Genomic DNA, 20,841 nt, shown 5'->3' on the forward strand with positions numbered 1-20,841 from the left:
ATAGTCACAGAAAACAAAAAGCCAATTAAAATTACATTTTTATGATAAAATGATAAAATCATCATCAAATACTATACAAGCAGCCTCGTCGAAATCATTCCTCAGGATGGAGCAAATGTTCACCGAATTAAATATTCTGTCCATTGCATGAATGAAAAACATTTATAATTTGTTTTATATAACACCTAGAATAGATCCTTGTCATTTGATGCCTTATTACTGTAGAAACAAGAGAGAATTTGAGATAGAGAGAGTGCTCACTCACTGAGTGCTTTACGCTATCGCGCTATCGCATAACCTTACACACTGCAAACGCAATTGTTTTACATGTGTAGTGTGCAGGGTTGTCAGTGTGCGTGCAATAGAGCAAATCATATGGGTTCCAAAATTCCACGGTAAATGGAGCCACAGTTGCACGGATGATGACGTCATAGTAAAATGGGCAAAATGATCAATGTCAAACAACCAATCAAATGACAATGATCTCTGTAGGCATTATACTTTGATACTGAATGCCATGTGATGGGCAAGGGACCAATTGGATAGCTATATTAAAACTGAACATTCTTTTTAGGTGTTGTATAAAAAGAAAATATAAAGAAACTTCAACATATCATCACTTTCCTAGCATAGTGAAAAAACACTAGACTAACCTTTTTATGCCTTTGCCACGAAGTGGTGCCGGAGGCATTATGTTTTCGGGTTGTCCGTCCGTCCGTACGTCCGTACGTACGTCCGTACGTCTGTACGTCTGTACGTCCGTACGTCCGTCCGTCCGCTTTCGTTTACGCGATAACTTGAGTAATATTCACTGGAATTTTACCAAACTTGGTCCAAGTATGAAGTATGATGAGGCAATTATTTGATTAGATTTTGGGTGAAATCGGCAAAAGGTCAAAGGTCAAAGGTCAAGGTCAAATCATGAAATTGTATCCGTTTACGCGATAACTCGAGACTGGATGGAGTAAATTTCACCAAACTTTGTTGGAGGATGATGTATGATGGGACAATTACTTGATTAGTTTTTCAGTGAAATCGGACAGAGGTCAAAGGTCAAAGATCAAGGTCAAATCCTAAAATTTATCTGTTTACGTGATAACTCAAAACTGGATGAATCAGCTTTCACCAAACTTGGTCCAAGGATGATGTATGATGGGACAATTAGTTGATATGATTTTAGTGACATTGGCAAGAGGTCAAAGGTCAAAAGGTCAAGATCAAATGCTACAAATGTTGCAATTCCCCCCATATCTATGCAATGCCCAAAGGTATTTTCTTGAAACTTGGTGTGGACATGTACTACTGCGTAAAGATTCTCCAGAGAGAGTTTCATATCATAAGGTCAAAGGTCAAAAGGTCAAAGATTAGGTGAAAATGTTGCAATATCACTTTTCTTGCAAATGGTTTTAATGTATCTTCGTGGAACTTGGTACATACGCATGTACTGACTGGCAGGGATTATCTAGGGAATTTAGGGGTCATGGGTTAATAGTCAGGGGTCAAAGGTCAAGGTCAACTCCTCAAAATTTTACTATTTCCCTCATATACTAGTATATGCAATGCTTGCATTATTAGTTTCAAAACTTATTACATGCATTACCTAATGGAGATTCTCTTGGAAATTTCCAACCAGAAGGTCAAAGGTCAAAGGTTAAGGGTCAAAGGCCAGGTTTCAATGTCCCCCCCCCAAAAAAAACAAAAAAAACCAAAAATCAATTTTGTACCGTCATTACACTCTTTCTTCATACCTTGGAAATTACTCAATGCATAAACTTATAAAAAGGTCTGTCAGAATTCAAGTAAAAATTCTCAATTCCCCAAATATGTGTACCTGCACTCTTAGAAAATTAAAGCAAACCCAGTTCAAGACATTTCTGACAAACCTGTCATTTCAATACTTTGCCAGTTACGTGAAACTGTCATGGGTCACACATTGTGAAGACATTGTACTATACGCCTATTGGGAGAATCATGCATTATGGCGGAGGCATCAGTCGCCATAGCGACATTTCTAGTTTTTCATGAAGCAGGATTGGGGGATGATACTATCCTTGACAGACATGTCAGTGATAAGTCTAGGGAATGACTGTGTACTTTTCATATTTGAAATGATTGATATTTTGTGGAATTTTCTTTATATTGAAGTGCATATGTGACCCTGCACCTCAAAACAAACAAAAAGTCACCAGACATGAATTTTTAGTTAAGACCATAGTCTGAAAGAGCAGATTTTAAGCTTTAAAATAATGTATAACTCAAATCAAATGGACTCTCCTAACCTATCTAAATAATGGAAAGAAAGCACAAACTCAGGAAAAGTGTGAACTGAGAAAAGAGGCTCAAAAGTACAGTGTCTATTCAAACGCTTAATCTTTACCAAACCGTGCTGGCTGTGCAATGAATGGGACAAAAAAACAGGAAGTAAACCACCAGAGTAACAACAATGAAGGGATTATCAGATTAAATTGAAATTAAGCATGCCTCATTAACACATTCTGTCCATAATTAATGTCTACCTTCAAAGCAGTAGCACTATCCTTTCAAAAGTTATTAGAGTTGAAAGTGAAGAGTGTGGACAAGGTTTTTCAGAAATGAAAAACGGATTTTAAAGACACACCTAATCACGCTATTCTACCAAAAATGTTCGAGATAAACTGCTAAAAAAACACACTTTCCTGCCCGTTTTATGATACCAAATTTTAGCATAATGTAAAATAAGACCCGCTCTTTCAGAAAATATAAAAAAGTAAATTTCGACTAGGTTGACCCATTTCACTTATTTTCAGTCCTCACGCAAAATCAGTGTGTGTGACTTTATGTTCGTTTTGAGGTGCACAGTCACATATGATGTCATGATTTATGGTAGTCTTCTGATCCAGCTCTCTCATCACCTAAACTTTTAAGTATTAATTTTGAGTGGATTGTCTGATTTTTCTGAAAGAATCATTTAAATGTTGACTAATGAATATCAACCAAGAAGAGATTTTAGTAACAAAGATGAAAATCAGTACTTTTCTGCTGTATTGATTGAGGGGAGTTGTCAAATTATGCGATGTTGACATGCAAGGTTGGCTGTATATATATCCGACCTGCAGTTCACACTGTATAATTCTGCGTACATGCGGTGCACTTGCTTATATGACACATCTCGACTTCAATGTTGTCTTGATCTTACTTACCACACTGATGTCGATGGTGTCCTCTATGGTGATCTGACCGTCCTCTGACAAGACTTCCAGTTTCCAGGTTGTTTGGTGATTTTTTTGCAACTCCCTCTGGGATATCATGATTTCGCCCCATGACGGGGTTTCTGTCATTGTGACGCTTAGGTGTTTGCACATGCCGCATTTATCCACGTGAACATCACAGTACGTATTTTTTACCAGTCTGATTTCTGATCCTTCGCAGAGTACAGACCAGCGAAATAAGTGGATGCTCAAGCTCTCATTGCCAGGAAGACTCAAGTTGGCTCTCAGATTTGCCACATCACATATTTTGTGGTCTTTCTTGTCTGTTGCAAGTTTTATGAGTTGTATTCCTTGCTTTTTAGTACTTGCAGTACTGGTACATGCCCCCAGGAAGCAGACTACAACCAAAATACATGTATTCAGTCTGTATGCCATTGTACTGAATACCATGGACACAAAGTGCTGTATAGACAAAGTGGCTAATTCGAAATGCTCATGTGCAGTTCAAAACAGGTCCCTGATGTCAGGTATTTGAGGCCGGATTGATTCGCTTCTGATCATAGAAGAATTGTGCTAAAGGTTCGTTGCACGCACGATTTACCACTGACAATATGCAAGAAAGAGACCTAGAGATATGATGCAGATCCAAACAGGAAAATTCGTGGACAAAGAAAATCACATGCAAACGATAGCGAACGTTTAAGCTCACTCCTCATTGCAGACATGGCTCATTGGGAGCATATGAGCAGCAATGGATCGAAGGAGCAGCGAAATCTAGTCTTTGTGATAATATTATTTAGCTCGCCCTCTATAGGCAGCATTGAAATAACCTTTTTGGATAGCGATCACATTTACAAGAAAGGTTTTGTCTGTGAAGCAGTCTGTAAACACAATTGTGAATGTGTGTGTTTTTTATTTGGTGGGTGAGGAGGGGTAACTTTTGAAAACGGAAAAAAAAAGTGTATTATTGATGAGTGCACTGTATGTGCAGTCACCACATCGACAGTGACAATAGATTTCCATGATTTATAACAGTTTTTCAACCAGTTCTGTGCTCTATAGTGAGATTGATTTTTAATCTATTTTTACTTATCTATTTTTTTTTCTTTTTGTATGGAATTGTACCAGTCCGATGCGGGTTGTGTTTGGTTAAAAGCCAACCATTGGACTCTTCACTATTCACTTTATTCCCCCCTCTTTTATGATTTGTATACCCTCACCAATTGAAGTCTGAAAGAGGTATAGAAATCAGTGTGTTAAGGCAGTCATTTAGTTGGGTCTGTTGCAAATTTTGTGTATCAAAGTACTTTTTCAAATTTTTGGCAATTGACTTACCTTATATGTGTCTGCAATGATATAGATTGTGCATTCCAAGATGTATTTTGTTAATGTTGCAATGTATGGATAGTAAAGGGTTGCCATAGTAACAAGATTAAAAAAAGAAGAATTCAAATAAAGTTGTTCTATAGAATGGGCCTACTCAGTGACCAGTCAATGGTTATAATGTATAGTTATGTGTCAGTTATCTTTTATCAATGTGGGAGCAGTGTGCATTGTCATAAGCCACAGCTTGTTTTAAGCAGAAACAAGTATGTTTATTTATCAAACTTAATATAATTTCCCTTCTTCAAAAAAAAAAGAAGAAAAAAAGAAGATTCCTGTTATTTGAAATGCAGAATGCTTTTTAATTTATTTTCATTATTTTGTAATATATGAGATTAAACATATTTCGTCTGAGCATCCCTCGCTGTTATTTTTATTTCCATTTTATCCAAACTTTTTCCGTTAAAATTTTTATTTTTGTGCTCTGAGCCTGTATATTTTTTGGTCTGTAGAAGTTGGCACCACTGCTTGATACAATAGTTAGCTTTGATTCATTTCATGTAAATCCGAGGACATACCTATCAGGGAAAACAACAATTCTGTGCGTAATGCAAGACAGTTGTTCACGGTTGATCTCATGTCATCAAATATAGTGTCTGCATCATACAGTTAGGGGTGTGAACCAAACAGACTTTCTAATTTCTCTAAACTTTCTAATAATACCACCAGGGCAAGACCCATCCCATTTGTCCCATCATGCTGGGGGAGGCCAGTCTGGCTGGGAAGTTTGCTGAGGAGATGCTGGCCAGGGGGATCTACGTCATCGGCTTCAGCTACCCCGTCGTCCCAAAAGGTATGCCACTCTGCTCTTCACCTTGGGGATTCTTTTATTTTTCATCATCCATAACCATTGTAACAGATCCCCTTTGCTAATCACTGTATAAGTATAGACAGGTGATCAAACAAAATGAAACTGCTGACATATGACTAGATCAGCAGCACTGGATCTCGACATGCCCTTGGGTTGACAACTGTGGGACTAAGTTCATCTTGAATCGGGATCTTTCTGGTTCTTCTTCAAGTCTTTGTTGCCTGTTACTCTATCCTGTGCCAATTGAGAAGACAGTCCAGTGTTTATTCACCCCTTTCCTCCCCCTCCTCCATAAGGGGGGTGGGGGGGGGGGGGGGAAGATGAGAACTGATGTGGCTACTTTATGGTGATTTTTTTCTCCATTTTTTGATATTTTGTCAAAGTTGAAGGTGATATGATTATGTCTGTTTGAAAACTGAGGCATCTCTTGAAGCTGAGTTGCATTTTTTTTTTCTGTAATCTTTCTTCAGAATGCATGAACTGGCGATAGTAACATTGCAATTTTTTATCTTTTGTATGAATTTTTGATCTTTTGTATGAATTTTTGCATCAAAATGTCATAAACATAGCTGTTGAGCTTGTATATGGTTGATATCTGCTCCTGGATTTATTCATTTATTTTAATTTTTCTTGTTCATTTGTCCATCAGGTCTTGCCAGAATCAGGGTGCAGATTTCAGCTGCCCACACTGAGGAAGAGATTGACCAGTGCGCCGAGGCCTTCATTGATGTCGGCAAGCAGCTTGGAGTCATATGAAGAGCTCATCCTCCTTGACCCCTTCACTTCTCTTTTTTGAACACCCCTCCTACTTTCCACCATTTGAAACCAAGCTGACACTCCCTTCCATTCTATCTCCTCTCACTCTACCCTCCAAAAACCAACCAACCAACCAACCAACAAACAAACAAACAAATAAACCAAAACACACATCTTTTGTCCATCCAGCACCACATATCATTCTTCCTTCTATGGTGTTGAGGGCGTGGTTTGTCCAACGATCCTAAATATACACCCTTCTTCCTATGAAGAGCTTATCCATCTTGTCCTCTTCACTTTTCTTTTTTTAATCCCCCCCCCCCCTCCTTCCCACCATTTGAAACCAAGCAAGCACTCTCTTCCATTCTATCCTCTCTCACTCTGTTCATCCAGCAACCTGGGGCCCGTTTCATAATACTTGTCATCAGTGACAAGTTGTCATAGATGTGACAAGCTACTGAAATCCTTGCATCTGATTGGCTGAGAGCAAATTTGTCATAGAAATGTGACAGTTGTCACTGATGACAAGTTCTATGAAACGGGCCCCTGGTCATTCACACTTATTGGGGCAAAGAATGATACTCATTGCCATCACACCCAGCTTAAGCATCGATTGTTGGAGGTTGGCAAAGGATGACTATCTGTAAAAATCCCTCAGAGACGGAAAAAATCTGGAAGTCTGAAGTTCAGTCTGAAGTTGTGTAAACTTAATTCACTAAGAGTGTTGGGTATCATGATAGTGTGTTTCTGATGTGTAAATTGTATACACCCCAAGTTGTAAGATGAAACATTTTCACCTATTTATTTCTCATGTACCATTATTGCAACATGTGGTCAGTGATTTCGTGCAGGGTAAGAGGCTATTGCTTAAGGTATGGCTGAGATTTATTTATATCTGCTACTTCCCTCCTGTCTACAGGTATACCACTTTTCACACTTTCATACTTGGATGGAAGACTATATAAGTAGCCCTAAAAAAGACAACTGGAATAAAATAAAGCCAAAAAAAGAAAAAAAAATAATGACATGGTTTATTTGACCAAAATAAGTATTTAACCCTTTGCCTCTTAAGTAAATGCCTTAAACACAAAGGCATCTTGTAACCCAAAGTCAATGGCTTTGATTGAGAAGCTTGGTCACAGAAAAAGTCAAAAGTTAAATGCATTTTTCTTTTATTGTCTTTCAAGAAGTCAATGCTACACAAGTAAATGCACATTACAAGGGGCATTAGTAGAATTTTCCACCTGATAGTAACTTTGGAACTCCCAGAAACACACAACACAAAGCTGAAAGTATTTTGGGCCATTTCAAAGCTGTGTCTGGTGTACAATTTTACTGAAGCCTAGCTACTGAGTAATGTGCTATTACTTGTTTAATAGAATTTCTTCACTAAAGCATGGACCTACAAGTACCAAGAAGGTCCATGGTGAGAATAGTCTACTGCTGAATGCAAAATCTCCAGAAAATCCAAGTTGTTTTTCTTTCATTTCAGAGGCTTAGATTGACACATTGTGTGTCACACGTTTTCTTGTGTAGTAATGGTATTTCAGATGTAATATTAAACCCAGAACAGAAGCATTGTCAGGTGACACTGTATTCATTGTATACATAGTATCTGCACACACAGCACAAACATCTGTAATATTGTTGTTTGATAGCCACCTTAGTAAGCTATTTTATTTCTTCTTCAGACCCAGAGGTTGAAACTTCATAACCCCCCTTCTAGTGAGAATATTTATTTCCAAAAGGGAATTTTGTGCTAAGTGGGAATTTTGTGCTAAGTGTACTAGTTCTTATCACCTTTGACCCCTTACTGCTCTCCACAGGGTATTGGAAATATTATAAGGTTATGTTTCTATTTTTCATTTTAAACTTTGTTTGAAAAAAAAAAACTGATGTAGATTACTATTCATCCAGTTGAATTGTAACCTCCCAATTCTTATAGATCAGAAACTCGACTAGAAACTTTATGTTGTGCAAAGTTTCACCAATGAACAATCAGCTTCTTCTGGCATCCTTATTGTGGAAGAATGGTTCTTATAATATGTGTGAAGTCATGCAAAAATTTCATGCATTGATGTGCTGGCTTCCTGTGCGTGAAAGAAATGTTGGTCGACATAAGTTTAAAATTTGAAACTTGATTGTGTTGTAACTTCTGGTGTGAAACAATGAACATTCTAAGTATGTAAAAGTAAATGTTCACTTGATTTAATAAGACTTGTATTTGATTTTAGGAAGACATAATCTGACATATCTGCTCTATGCATGAGCTAAAGTTCTAGTGTGGTAATGCTCAGTGCACTCCCTTTCTTGGGGTTATATATTATTGTGTATTCTGTAAAATGATGTCTGACAGTATTGGGGTCGAAACATGGAAGTGTAATTTTAACCATGTTTGTGTAGAAACACTCCAGAAGACATTTGATGGATATTTTTTAAGGTGATAGTGGGAAAATTTGAATTTGGGTGGATTAGAGGTAAAAGATTGAAAGAGATTAACAGAGAGAGAGAAAGAGGAAAAGAGAGAGAAAGAGATTGTGTGTGTGAAAATATTTGAACTCTTCGTCATTTAATGAAGATGTATTCATGTATCCGTAGAAAAACCTGTGAATGAAATTTGCAGTTTTCGTTTATGTCTTCAAGGCGACCGTGGCCCACTTTTGTGAGCATAAGCCATTGCAGCTTTGGAGATTTTGCCTTATTGTGATGTTGTTGCATTACACAGCAAAAAAAAATTGTCATCGATTGTAAGATAGCTCTGTAGGCCCACATACATAATGGGTAGTGAAAGCTCACTGAAAGTTAATTCTGCACTATTGCTGTATAAGCTGTTATTTTCGTGTGCGTATATTTTCGCAAATGAGGTCACAGACATTTTTACGAGATGTTGTTTTCGCAATTAGACACCGAGGCTTGTGTACTCGCACATGTGCTAATACCCAACATTAAGGTGACATTTTTGCGCGTTGCTGAATTCGGGGTCTGATAGTGATTTGTGAAATTTGTGGAAATTAAACCCTCATGAAAATAACAGCTTTAATACAGTACTTTTGATTATCCTGGTGTCACTATGCATCTTTAAAGGCTGGTATGTCTGATCCAGTGATCAAACTGCAGAGACTCCAACTCAGAGCATATTCCGAAACGGGAGATTCTCCCATCCAGAAAGGAGAAACAAGGAGAAAGCTACATTCTAAGCAAAAGAAACATTTACATCTTAAAGGGATGGTATACATTTGGTTGAGAGGGGGCTTCACGTTTCCAACTTTTTTGTGAGATAATAAAGAAGCACTTATGAAATATCAAAAAACATAGAATTTTATGAGGACTTTGAAGTGTATTTTATTTTGCTCTTGTGCTATTTCAGCCATTTCAATACTGGTACTGATTCTCATCAAATAGACTTCAAATACTTCTTAGAATTACGTGCTCTTTCATATTTCACAAGAGGTTTCTCATTATCTCACAGTAAGGTTGGAAACCTGAATCTCCATCTAAATCAAAATTATCCATCCCTTTAAGTGGGAGAAACACAGGTAGAGCAGGAGAAATTAGAGCTCAAATGTTATGCGGGAAATCTTCCGCTAAAAATGTCTCTGGAAATGTTTGACTGGTTAATTACGAACAGAGTGTACAATAATCCTTGTCCATTATGTTGGCAACAGCCATACGGCAATTCGAATCTGGTCTTTGTGTGTGTGTGTGTGTGTGTGTGTGTATCTCTCTCTTCTTTTCATTTTGTAATTTCTATTTTGCCATACTGGAAATGATTAATGTTGGGTTTGGAGGGATCATTTTGTTGTTTCTTTTTGCAATCATGATTATCTTGGAATTGAGAGACTTGTGTAATAATAAAAACTTAAGACTACTGATGGTTTGACAGACTATTGATCATACTTGGTGCTTTCTCTGTCACAGTGACTGTGTGTTGGTGTTTTAGCATGGTCTGATTTTGCTCGATGCATTCCAGACAACGAAAGTCTGCATGTATATTTTGGGAGGAAAGAACATTCTTTCATCTACATGTAATTTTGAAGTTTCAACTGCTTTCACTCATTCATTTCCTGATGAAATATTGAATTATTTGAAAGTACATCTTGTACATTTTTTAGAAGAACAGTCAACCTTGCCTCAGTCGAATCTATTTGGCCTGAAGAAATAGCTTCAACTTAGAGAAAATTTGGCTTCTGAGGGGTTAAAATCAAAAGAATACAAAGAAAAGGGACTTATGTATATTATATTGTATTACTATATATGGAAATAAAATCATTTTGAATTTTAATTGAATTGAATTGAAAAGACCTATGCCTTATGCAACTATTCGACTTTAGCCTAATATGCGAGGTCAAGGTTGACTGTGTATACCAACATTAAAAAAACAAGAACCCAAAACAAACACAAACAAATAAACCCATAATTGGAAACACTCAAAAAACATAATCAGTCAGTGTATTTTTCTCTTTGACCATAATAAAATGTTTATTGTCTGTGTGATCATTTATATAGACCCTTTATCAGCCATTTGTGCCATTATCTACTTCCAGTTTATTCACACAATTCAAGCTTCATGTCATACATTTTTAAAATTTTTGTTTGAGGCATTGTGCTCACTAATAGACAATTCACACAATCTCATGTGAAAATAGTGATTTCAATATATATTGTAACCTTCAACAAAAAATAAGCTAAAAATACTGCACACAATGATATGTTTCTTTCACACTCTAATGAAAAGAGGCTAAAGACCAGGCCAGGACCTGTAGGCCTACCAAGATAGGCCAAGCAACTTCAGGTTGTTGTTGTTTATTATTTAAATGCTGACTGAGCATGTCCAATGATTAACTGACATTTAAATGGTTGCTACATTATCAATTTTGTTCAAATTATCATTGATCTGTTACTTTTCCTCCACTGTAGCAAAAAAGAAAAAAAAAATCAGTCTCCATTTGGTGTACTGATACTTTTCTGCCCAAAACACACATCTTTTTCATACACTTAGTTCAATTGCATGCATAAACCAAGAACACACTTGTTTAATTCATACAAATAGAAGAATAAAACAACAATGCAATAATAAAAGATCCCTTCAAGAGAAAAAGAAACGAAAGAAAAAACAGTTTGCTTATCTGACTGTGGATTGAGTATGTTATAAAATACATTTAAACATAGATTTTGATTTTGAATCAAGTGACAAACAAACACATTTTTTTAGTTACTAGTCATTGATATCTGGCAGGGAAATCTATCTGAAATTAAATACTGCCTTAAGTCTGCAAACAACATAACGAAGAGAGTTTTACTTAAACAAGGGTAGCCTCTCCAGTGTAAACACTACTTCAACAGATGCTTCTACTATCATCTTTACCCCAGCATTTTCTGGTATGAATATTCATTTTATTTTCTCCGCCAAGGGAGGAGGTTATGTTTTTGTTACCAGTGGTTTGTTTGTTTGTTCGTTAGTTAGTTTGTCCGTGTGCAAAATAACTCAAAAAGTAGTTAGCGGATTGGGATGAAACTTGCAGGAAAGGTTGAGAATGAAACAAGTAACAAACGATTAACTTTTGTAGTGATCCGAGAATTTTGGGGGAATTTATGAAGGATTTATGATATTTGGCAGATAGGGTCAATAAACTTGGGAGTTCAGGCTGCGCATATTTGAGGTTTGCATGTGTGCTCTAGTTTCTGCTAGGGCGAGGCACGCCTTGCAGCTGAGGGTTTATGACGTAACAAAGGCTTCTATATTGGGAAATCGGGCGACTTTCAGCACATTAAAAACACTTTCAGCACGCTATAAGTGTGTATGGGGGGAAATCACCAATGTCTCTATGGAAGAACAAGATCAGTGATGGAAATGAGCTGCATGCTTGGTGGAGGTCTGCGCTCTCAGAGTGCTTCTCTAGTTTTTATCTTTTTAATAACAGAATTTACGGAAAATAGAATTGAAAATTGAAATTATACATTGTATTAGGAACAGCATGAATGAAAAAAACTTGCTCTGAAATAATTGCTCCACATGGGAATTAAATCAAGCTCACAATAGATTCACCTGTAAACGACCGCACCACCACGGTCTACGGCAGTGCTTCTCAACCAGTAGGCTGCTATGTCTTCCTAAAGTGAAAATGACAAAAAGATTTTTGTATTTTGTCCATACACATGTAACTGAGCTTCAAAAAAACTTTGAAGGAGCTAAAGTTGACATCAGGTTAAAAAATGTTGAGAAACTCGGGTCTACAGTATATAACATCGCAGATGTGCAAATGATCGTCATAAAATAACTTGCTAACCATTACAATTCTGGCACACATACAGGTCTATATTGAAACCATGATCAAAATACTGGAGATCAGATCAAATTAGCCAGTAACTTTAGCTTCCAGTTTGATACACACTAGGCGTTTTCACATCAGCCCGATAAAAATCCAAGCTCGAGATATTTTCGCAGAAAATAGTCAGTAAAATAGTGCGCTATTTCGAAACATAGGGCTGATGTGAAAACGCCTACTGTAGATAATACTTCTAGATATTCCACAGTCGAACCGGTACCTCAATATACATACACATAATACTAAGGCTGATGACAATATTCTCTGCAACTTGTTAGCTCACAATACACCTGGCTGTATTGTATTGGCAAGCTTAGTTACACTGGTTGGTAATTCCACACTCTGGGTGATTTCTCCTGTCTATAGGCTGGTACAGTAACTGGTTGATTGATGATGGGTAGGTAGAGTTCTCATCTCATCACTAATTCCGGCTTTGATTCTGGAAAATGTAACTGCTTTGCATTAACCCGTTGAAGACGAGTCCTGAGTATACTCGGGCAAGTGTCTATGGGAAATGCGTGTTGTAGCAAAATCAGTCCGTCGTCAATGGGTTAATTGGTGTTGGTTAGGATGGCTCTGCAGGAGGTGGTCCAGTGGCATTTCGGTTGATTCTGGATAGATTTAGGACCATCTGCCTGGCATATCTTGGTTGCTGAGGTTATGAATGGTTCCACAGAAGACGATGCAGGGTGATTTATAATTGGATGACTCAAGATTTTTAGCATTATCAGGCAGGTAAACTCGAGTCTAGCACAATCTTACACTACTCTCCAAGAGGATTACAATCAGTCAAGTCCATGCTACCATCAACAGGCAGCTGGTAGCATTTCCGCATGCACAAACTCTACCAATGTTGCCAATTTGGCAATATCACGTTTGATAGTCTTTTGCAGGGATTTACTTTCCTGGCTCGACTTCAGCGATGAAAGCCTTCACCATCCTCTCACACTGCTCGTACATTGTGTCGAAGGCCGCTTGATCGTACTGCCAAATGTGAATGAAAACAGAGAAAAAAATTCTTCATTCAGATTCATTCTTATTTTGTCTACTTCCTCAGAGATGAACGCTTAGCCATTGACCAGTCAAATCAACAGAAATCACTCATCTTTGGATTTGATGCTGTATCTGTTTTATCGTAATTTTACAGTATTCTATGAGAGAGAATTGAAAACTTCTTTGATTTAAGCCTCATCTTTGCTTATTCCATTGTTCATCTGGGTTGCACTATTACTATTTGGGTTACTCACAACCTCCAAATTCATTGTTAATCCTTCAAATTGGCGACTATTCCCCCTCCCCCTGATTTATGCAGTTTTGATTAATATATCTCACTATATATACCAGAAAGCCCCCAAAGTGTTACAATTAAAGCTTTTCTTGCATCACTATGAACTGCAGCACATACAAGCTCAATATAAGAGATGTACAAGGGAAGGTGGGGAGATCAAGTGAGATGTGATTTTTTTTTTTTTTTTTTGGGGGGGGGGACACAAAGTGAACTATTACAGGAGGAAGAAAGACAAGGGTAAGAAGAAAGAGACAGAGAGAGAGAGAGAGAGAGAGATAGACTGTAGATGACAAAGGAAGAATCAGAATGCACTAGTCTCAACTCCCCACAATTTACAAGTCTCTACCACCGACCCCACTCCCCCAACCAACAAACACAAAAGCAACAAAAACAATAGACATGTGCACTGCACACATACACCAAATGTTTATGAAAGAGATCCAATACACACACACACACACACACACACACACACACACACACACACACACACACACACACAAGATAATCATGGCTGCCTAAATCTATGCGAAAAAAAAAGTCACATATTGCTGGTGGAATCTGCAAAAGACTGGAAAGAATACTACACATGAAAATGAAAATAAGTAAAAGAAAAGAATATCAAAATCTAAGAGACAAAACACTGGAGACAAGACTAAATGTTTTCCCCTAAAGGCTGATAACTTACATAATACGGGTCTTGCACGATCTCATTTCCATTCTTGCCGTACTTCCCCATGAGCAGCACCTCAGACTTACTGGAGCTTGGCTTCACTCGGTTGATATTGCTAAAGAGGTGAGTAAACAGAATTAGAAGGAAGGAAAAGAGGAATAATTTTTTTCCCCACTGGGTTATTTATTACTGTATACGCCATATATTTCGCGAGTCTAAACTTTCGCGAATTCGGAATTCCCGACGACATCGCGAGTGGTTAAATTCGCGATCATGGAGTCCTGTACTGAACAGAGAAGTGTAGATGTATGTATACGTTACATTCACATCGGGATCAGAGTCCATATTTTCGCGCCTCTTCAATTTTGCGAATAGCACCTGACTCGCAAAATTCGCCAAAGTAAAAACCTCGCGAAATATTTAGCGTATACAGTATTCTACATCAAACATGCAGTCATCAAAACACATAATACATCATAATATTTCAAACAAAGTAATACATAAAACAGGCAATGAAATATGTGACCCGCTACAACAAAATGATCCTCAAGTCGGGCGAGGTCGATTATTTGAAAATTGCATGACACAATTCCCTAATCTTTCTGCTTTCAATTGATATATAACACGTCTTATAAAAATAATCCGCTGCGGAGATATCGATGTTTAAAAGAGAGCATGTCAAGACATCTGGGAAATCACTGTTTCGAGAAAAGCGCCCTAAAAGTTCTCCTTGCGACGCAATCACAATCAAGAGACACGCAAGTCAGTATTCACCTCCGGACAATAGAAGTTAAGCCCTAGCAACCCCCGAAATGCTCATTCAAACACAGCGTCGGCGGTCTCCTCACCGACCAATCAGTGACCAGGATGTCAGGAGAAGCGGCTAGGCATAGCGCAACCCGCCCGCACGCACCAGTCGACTGGGCAGTGTGCGAGCTTCACGCTTCGGTTAGCGGCAAGCAGCAAACTGACCAATGAGATCACTCTGGTTGTTGTTAGGGGCGGAGCCTATGTGTGGCGCTCAATCCAAATGTTCGAACCAGTTTCTGCTTCGTTGAAACGCCAAAAAAACATGGCCCAGAAAAACGCTATTTTGTGGTCTTTCCTTTCATCATTTTTCTTCAAAATTTCGACAGATGATAGAAGACATGTCAGACTCTAATAATATGTCAAATTCAGAAAATCGTAAGTTTTGACCAATTTTGATGCTCTAACTTCAAACTCGATTTTCACGGCTTCGACCGTGCACGACTTTAGGACCATTTTGTTGTAGTGGGTCACATATTGTCATGATTCAAACCATCATATCATAAATATCAAGAGAACACGTGTCTCTCAAAACAGACACCATTTTTTCTGCAACACCAAGCCTTGTAGCTTACGATTATTTCTTGCAACAAATTTTTCCTTTTCATAATATTCCCTAAAGGAGGAATTACTTAGTACTTTTATTTTACAAACATACATTTCATATCTCACAAGCACAGTGATACAATTCAATGCTGAATTGTTAATACCTCAAACCAAATGATTTATCTTCCAATGTAAATGATATTTCTAACCCAGGATTAACATAAATCCATTCTGTTACTTCAACCCACAATCTATCAACATATTGACACTCACTCAAAAAAAAAAAATGTATTAAAGTTTCAACATTATACGTATTACAAAACAAACATTCTTTTCTATCAATCAGTCCAATTCTATTCAACATTTTATTTGTATATAAAATTCTATTAAGTACTTTAAACTGAAACCACCGTAAATTATTATAAACGAGAAAAAATTAGTTCTGTTATGATTCCACTGGCCTTTCCAATTCTACATTCCTGCATAGGTCTACAACCAATACATTTAACCTCCCGTATCTGTTTTTTATCCTGTTCTAGTAATCCTGCACATGGTGCATGCTGCACTCGTGCCATTAGTCAGAGAGAGAAGAATCATGTAGAAAATGAAAGAAAGAGGCTAGATATGAATACCCCCGTATATATTTAACAAAACCAGTATTTGCAAGAATTAGGAGAATACAATGATGCATTGCCTTCAATCTATGGCCCTATGTCAAGCTTGGTTGGGAATAAAAGTCATACGATGATCCATGTCTGTCTTCTGCAAGAGGGCCCCAGTCAGTTTGTGGTATGTAAACACATAGCCAAGTGAAAGGACCTTTGAACAACTTTGACCCTTACCTGATGTTACTACTGTCGAAGCCAAAGATGTAGTGAAAATCAGTAAAATCCTTCTTGGTGATCTGAAAAGAGAATGGTAAAGGGTGAAGTATACATGGGAGAAGTATACATTGGTGAAATGCTATACATGGGAGAAGTATACATTGGTGAAATGCAAACCACACTGGGCTCCAGAATTCTTAAAACAAATAATTTTGTTTGTCTGATAACAAACATATGATACAAAAATCATGTGTATGAAATCACAGTTTTGCAAGAAGTCATGAACACATTACACAAGTGATCAATCGGGCAGGCTGGTATGCAAGTTTAAATGTTTACCTGTAACTGTCTGACTCTCAGTGCATGACACAGTACTTTGAATACACACATTTTTAGGGATACAGTGACAAGAATTGTACACACTTTTATTCTTTATTTTCATTTTTTTTCTCAGTGGGGGGGGGGGGGGGGAAGAGTACAACATAGCAATAAAAAAAATCTTAATAAAGGACAAGTAATCAGGAAATCAACTATAAATGTAAAATTCAAGTCTTCTGTTGAAAGAATTTGTGGTGCAATTACTATCATACTTGCTACATTGAAATGCACATCAATTCATATTTTCATAAGAGCTTTTCAAACACAAAAGAAAGAAAGAACAAAAATGCAATGCACAGAACTAGATTGTCTTTCCTAACTTTTTTTCGAAAATGTCTGTCCATCAAAATAACAGCTTTTAAAGTGTCTCAAAGATATTGTATTTCAAGGAAGAGAGAGGGAAAACAACAAACTCAAATCGTTTCAGGGCCATACAACTTATTTTTCCCCATGCTGCAGAGTTAATTTAAAGATTCCCATAAATTATGAGTGATCATCAGGCAGAACAATGATCTTTACCTGTCGGGCGATGTGCTTGCTTCGTTTCCGCTGATTCTTCTCCAGCGTATCGTTGGTGCGACTGTCCGGCAAGCTGCCGATCTCGTACGTTGAGGTGGCAGCACTGTCGATCCTCCAGTCCGAGGCAAAGCCCTTCTCTTCCGCCATCTCCTGGAACAGTGCCTCTGCCGTAACTGATCTGCATATATTCCCTGTAGAAAGAACAAAACGAGGACTAACCATTCAGACTGTGATTGATGAATCCAAGGAACTTGTGATTCAATGTAAGTATGGTACATTGAATGAGGAAAAAAAAAACCACCCCAAACTAACAGTTTATTCCATGTTAATTTAGTACTGCCACCCTGGGAATTCCACAGGCTAACAAATGCAAGCAACCATCAGGGCTTAGCAGATGACTGTTATCTCTTTAGAATGGAACACATGGGCATTGAAATCATTTGGAAACTGTTCATAATATCACATATATGGCTAGTTGGCTGCAAATTTCAATTATCTTAAATTTTTAATTATTTAATTGTAGCATTTCCTGCCTCTAAGAGAGAAATAAAACAGTATTCAATAGTTGGGTAGTATACTAGAACAATCAATAGATACAGGGCATAGATACATTGACATAGATACACTCAAATCAGAGACAGAAGGATCCTAAAGAGCTTTCAGGGAGAAATCTGTGTGCTACATGTATTGCAATGCAAAAAAAAAAAAAAAAAAATTCAAATCGGTTCTTTTGTTAAAATTCTATTTAATTCAAAGAAATAATTTGATTGGGATTCAAGTTGTTGACGGTGGAAAAGTCACAAAGACTAGGCAGCAGGCCTTGCAGATAGCCTACCGGTACTGGAAAAGAATTCTACCTCCCTGTGTTTCACAGAATATAGTAAAACTTTCACCCTGTTTAAAATACTGCCTGCAGGTTTCAGACCCCCACTGATTAGTTTCAACAGCCCACTTGTAAAAACAGTTGTGGTCTCTTGTCTATACCGCGCTGGCTGGTTTCACTCTAGAGTCTAGCAGGCCTGAATCAATTCCCACAATAATCGTATATACCATGCAAGTTTCCCTCTGATACATGGTGCAGGTTTTTTTTTTTTTTTTTTTTTTTTTTTTTTTTTTTTATGTCTTACATAGCCACAAATGTGATCGAGTGCGAAAGTGTGCACGTTGTGTGGCATTGCGTTTATCAGCGGCGATTAGTCATGAAAGCTGGCTGGTTTATTCAATGTTAGCTGGCAATGTTAGCTGGATCTCCCTTTCAGAATTCTGTCTGTGTATACTGCGCGGAAAGGCTGTTTGAGGCTGCTATAGGAAGCTTCTCAGCTCAGGACCCCCTTTTGCTTAGCATAAAACTTGGAAAAGGGGTATAATTAGAGGCCAAAACAACCACGCCCATTCCAATTTTAGCCACATCCTCAACCTGGGTTGCAAACTGGGCAAGGCATTGTCATTACCTACCTACCTAACTCAGTTCGGGAAACCCACTCACAAGGGGGGCCCCTCCTTATAAGTAACCCGTCCCCCTTATAAGTAACCCCGTCCCCCTTTATTAACCCCCGGGGCACCCCTTATAAGGAGTCTCCACGCTTTTTTGCAATGCAACGCGAAAATGAAAGGACTGCGGCAATTCACTTGATTATGTCCATAAAGCTTCACAAGTTTCCTAGTTACTCACGAAATTTGAGCAAAATCGGTTTGAGGCATCATATCTAAAATCATGGATTTAAATGCGATGTCAAACGACCCATGCGAATGCTGAAATGCGAGCGATTACTGGCGCGAGTGTCGCCAGGCGCGGCGGCGCAGCAATGCTTGAGTGCAGACGTGGCGACTGAGTACGGAGACTTTCGTTCATTCAGGTGGTTTAGCCATGATTTTAGATATGATGCCTCGAACCGATTTTGCTCAAATTTGGTGAGTAACTAGGAAACTTATGAAGCTTTATGGACATAATCAAGCGAATTGCCGCAGTCCTTTCATTTTCGCGTTGCATTGCAAAAAAGCGTGGAGACTCCTTATAAGGGGTGCCCTGGGGGTTACTTATAAGGGGGACGGGGTTACTTATAAGGGGGACGGGTTACTTATGAGGCCCCCCCCCCCCCCCCCCCCTTGTGAGTGGGTTTCCCGAACTGAACTAGACTCTAGTAGTAATGGCATAAAGCCATGGATACCTTTATCATCATCTGATCATATGGATGATTCTGAATGCAAGCTCCAATCAGATCCATAGAATCTAACGTTAGACTCTCCTACAAAGTCTAGATTATAGAGAACAAAGACAAAGTCTTCTAAATTGAAAAATAATTTCCAAATTTAAAAATCTAACGATTTTGTGCAGCATTAAGATTAAGAATAAGATGACCGAAAGACATCTAGACAGCTCTACAGTACCGGTATAAGTTTACTACACAGGACATGAAGCAGGCCCTAACATGCTTTAGAAACTCTGCACATCTGTTTTGAGAATTGTGTAGGCCCTATCCTACAAAAAATACGGGCTGCCAAATTACGTTTTACGACCAACATAAAAATCCAGGTATGGGACTAGTTCCAGCATTTCACGTTTCTGCAACTTTCTGCATTTACTCACCTAAACACACAAACAGGACAGATTTATTCGCTGCAACAGCCATGTTTATGAGAAAGTATCAAGTCTTTACGAGAGAACTGATAACAAACTATGCGATTCTGGGCTTCCAAATTGCCAGAAATTATTTTCGGACGTTGTAGCGAGCGGTGGCCCGTGATTAAATGGAAGCAGTTCGCGGTCGCAAAAAAAGGCTCTGGATCTGATCACGCCGCCGCGGTGCGGCGACGGGGACATTTCGGTAACCTCTGCCCTTATGATTGACGTCGTATGATTTTACCTGTAGGCCCTATACACGGTGGAACCGCTAAACCAATTCTGCAGATAGTACGCGTGATCCCGAGTTACAGAACTCTTCTTCTCTTTGGGGAAGATCATACAGTGCAACAGACAAAGAAAGGGAATTATGCCAAATACATGTAGTGGCACTTGACGAATTGATGGAAGATATTCTACTCGTGGGTAACTCACGTACAAAAAAAGAAAGAAAAGAAAAGCAAAAATGACAAGGAATATGATAAGCTTGTAGATAAGGAGGAGGAGCCAGAAGAAGTAGGAGATCGAAGACGAAGAAGAAGAGGAAGAAGGAGGAGGAGGAGGAGGAGGAGGAGGAGGAGGAGGAGGAGAAGAAGAAGAAGAAGAAGAAGAAGATTAACATACCGGTAGGCACGTAGGCCTACTGTGTAGGGCCTGTAGGGTCTCACTAAAAAGAAAGTGTTGGGCCTATCGAAATTCAGTCTGAAGAATATATTTTTTTC

The 20,841-nt window shown here is 38.3% G+C and overlaps 2 protein-coding genes across 2 annotated transcripts in view; one reads left to right on the forward strand and one right to left on the reverse strand.

Moving 5' to 3' along the window:
- The window catches only part of LOC139712215 (2-amino-3-ketobutyrate coenzyme A ligase, mitochondrial-like), a 65,546-nt gene extending 59,408 nt beyond the window's left edge, over positions 1-6,138 (forward strand). The window contains exons 9-10 of the mRNA XM_071624053.1: positions 5,241-5,364; positions 6,032-6,138. Of these exons, the coding sequence (XP_071480154.1) occupies positions 5,241-5,364; positions 6,032-6,138 (231 nt within the window). The remainder of the gene's footprint in view (positions 1-5,240; positions 5,365-6,031) is intronic.
- A 7,125-nt stretch (positions 6,139-13,263) lies between these two features.
- LOC139712198 (low molecular weight phosphotyrosine protein phosphatase-like) lies at positions 13,264-20,136 on the reverse strand. Its single transcript, XM_071624038.1, has 5 exons — positions 20,087-20,136; positions 17,500-17,690; positions 16,621-16,682; positions 14,441-14,540; positions 13,264-13,448 (listed from the first exon to the last, which is right to left on the reverse strand). Exons 1-5 carry the CDS (start codon positions 20,127-20,129, stop codon positions 13,362-13,364), a joined length of 483 nt encoding a protein of 160 aa, XP_071480139.1. The 5' UTR covers positions 20,130-20,136; the 3' UTR covers positions 13,264-13,361.
- Positions 20,137-20,841: the final 705 nt, after the last annotated feature.

The sequence above is a fragment of the Diadema antillarum genome, unplaced genomic scaffold (assembly GCF_040938485.1).
Source record: "Diadema antillarum isolate AM-2024a unplaced genomic scaffold, OU_Dant_1.0 seq00001773_RagTag, whole genome shotgun sequence".
NCBI lineage: Eukaryota > Metazoa > Echinodermata > Echinoidea > Diadematoida > Diadematidae > Diadema > Diadema antillarum.

Coding starts and splice junctions, on each gene's coding strand:
- LOC139712198 (XM_071624038.1), bottom strand. CDS start 20,129: ATGGCTGTTGCAGCGAATAAATCTGTCCTGTTTGTGTGTTTAG. Junction 17,691..20,086: donor TGTCCTGTTTGTGTGTTTAG/GTGAGTAAATGC, acceptor TTCTTTCTACAG/GGAATATATGCAGATCAGTT. Junction 16,683..17,499: donor GCAAGCACATCGCCCGACAG/GTAAAGATCATT, acceptor TTCTCTTTTCAG/ATCACCAAGAAGGATTTTAC.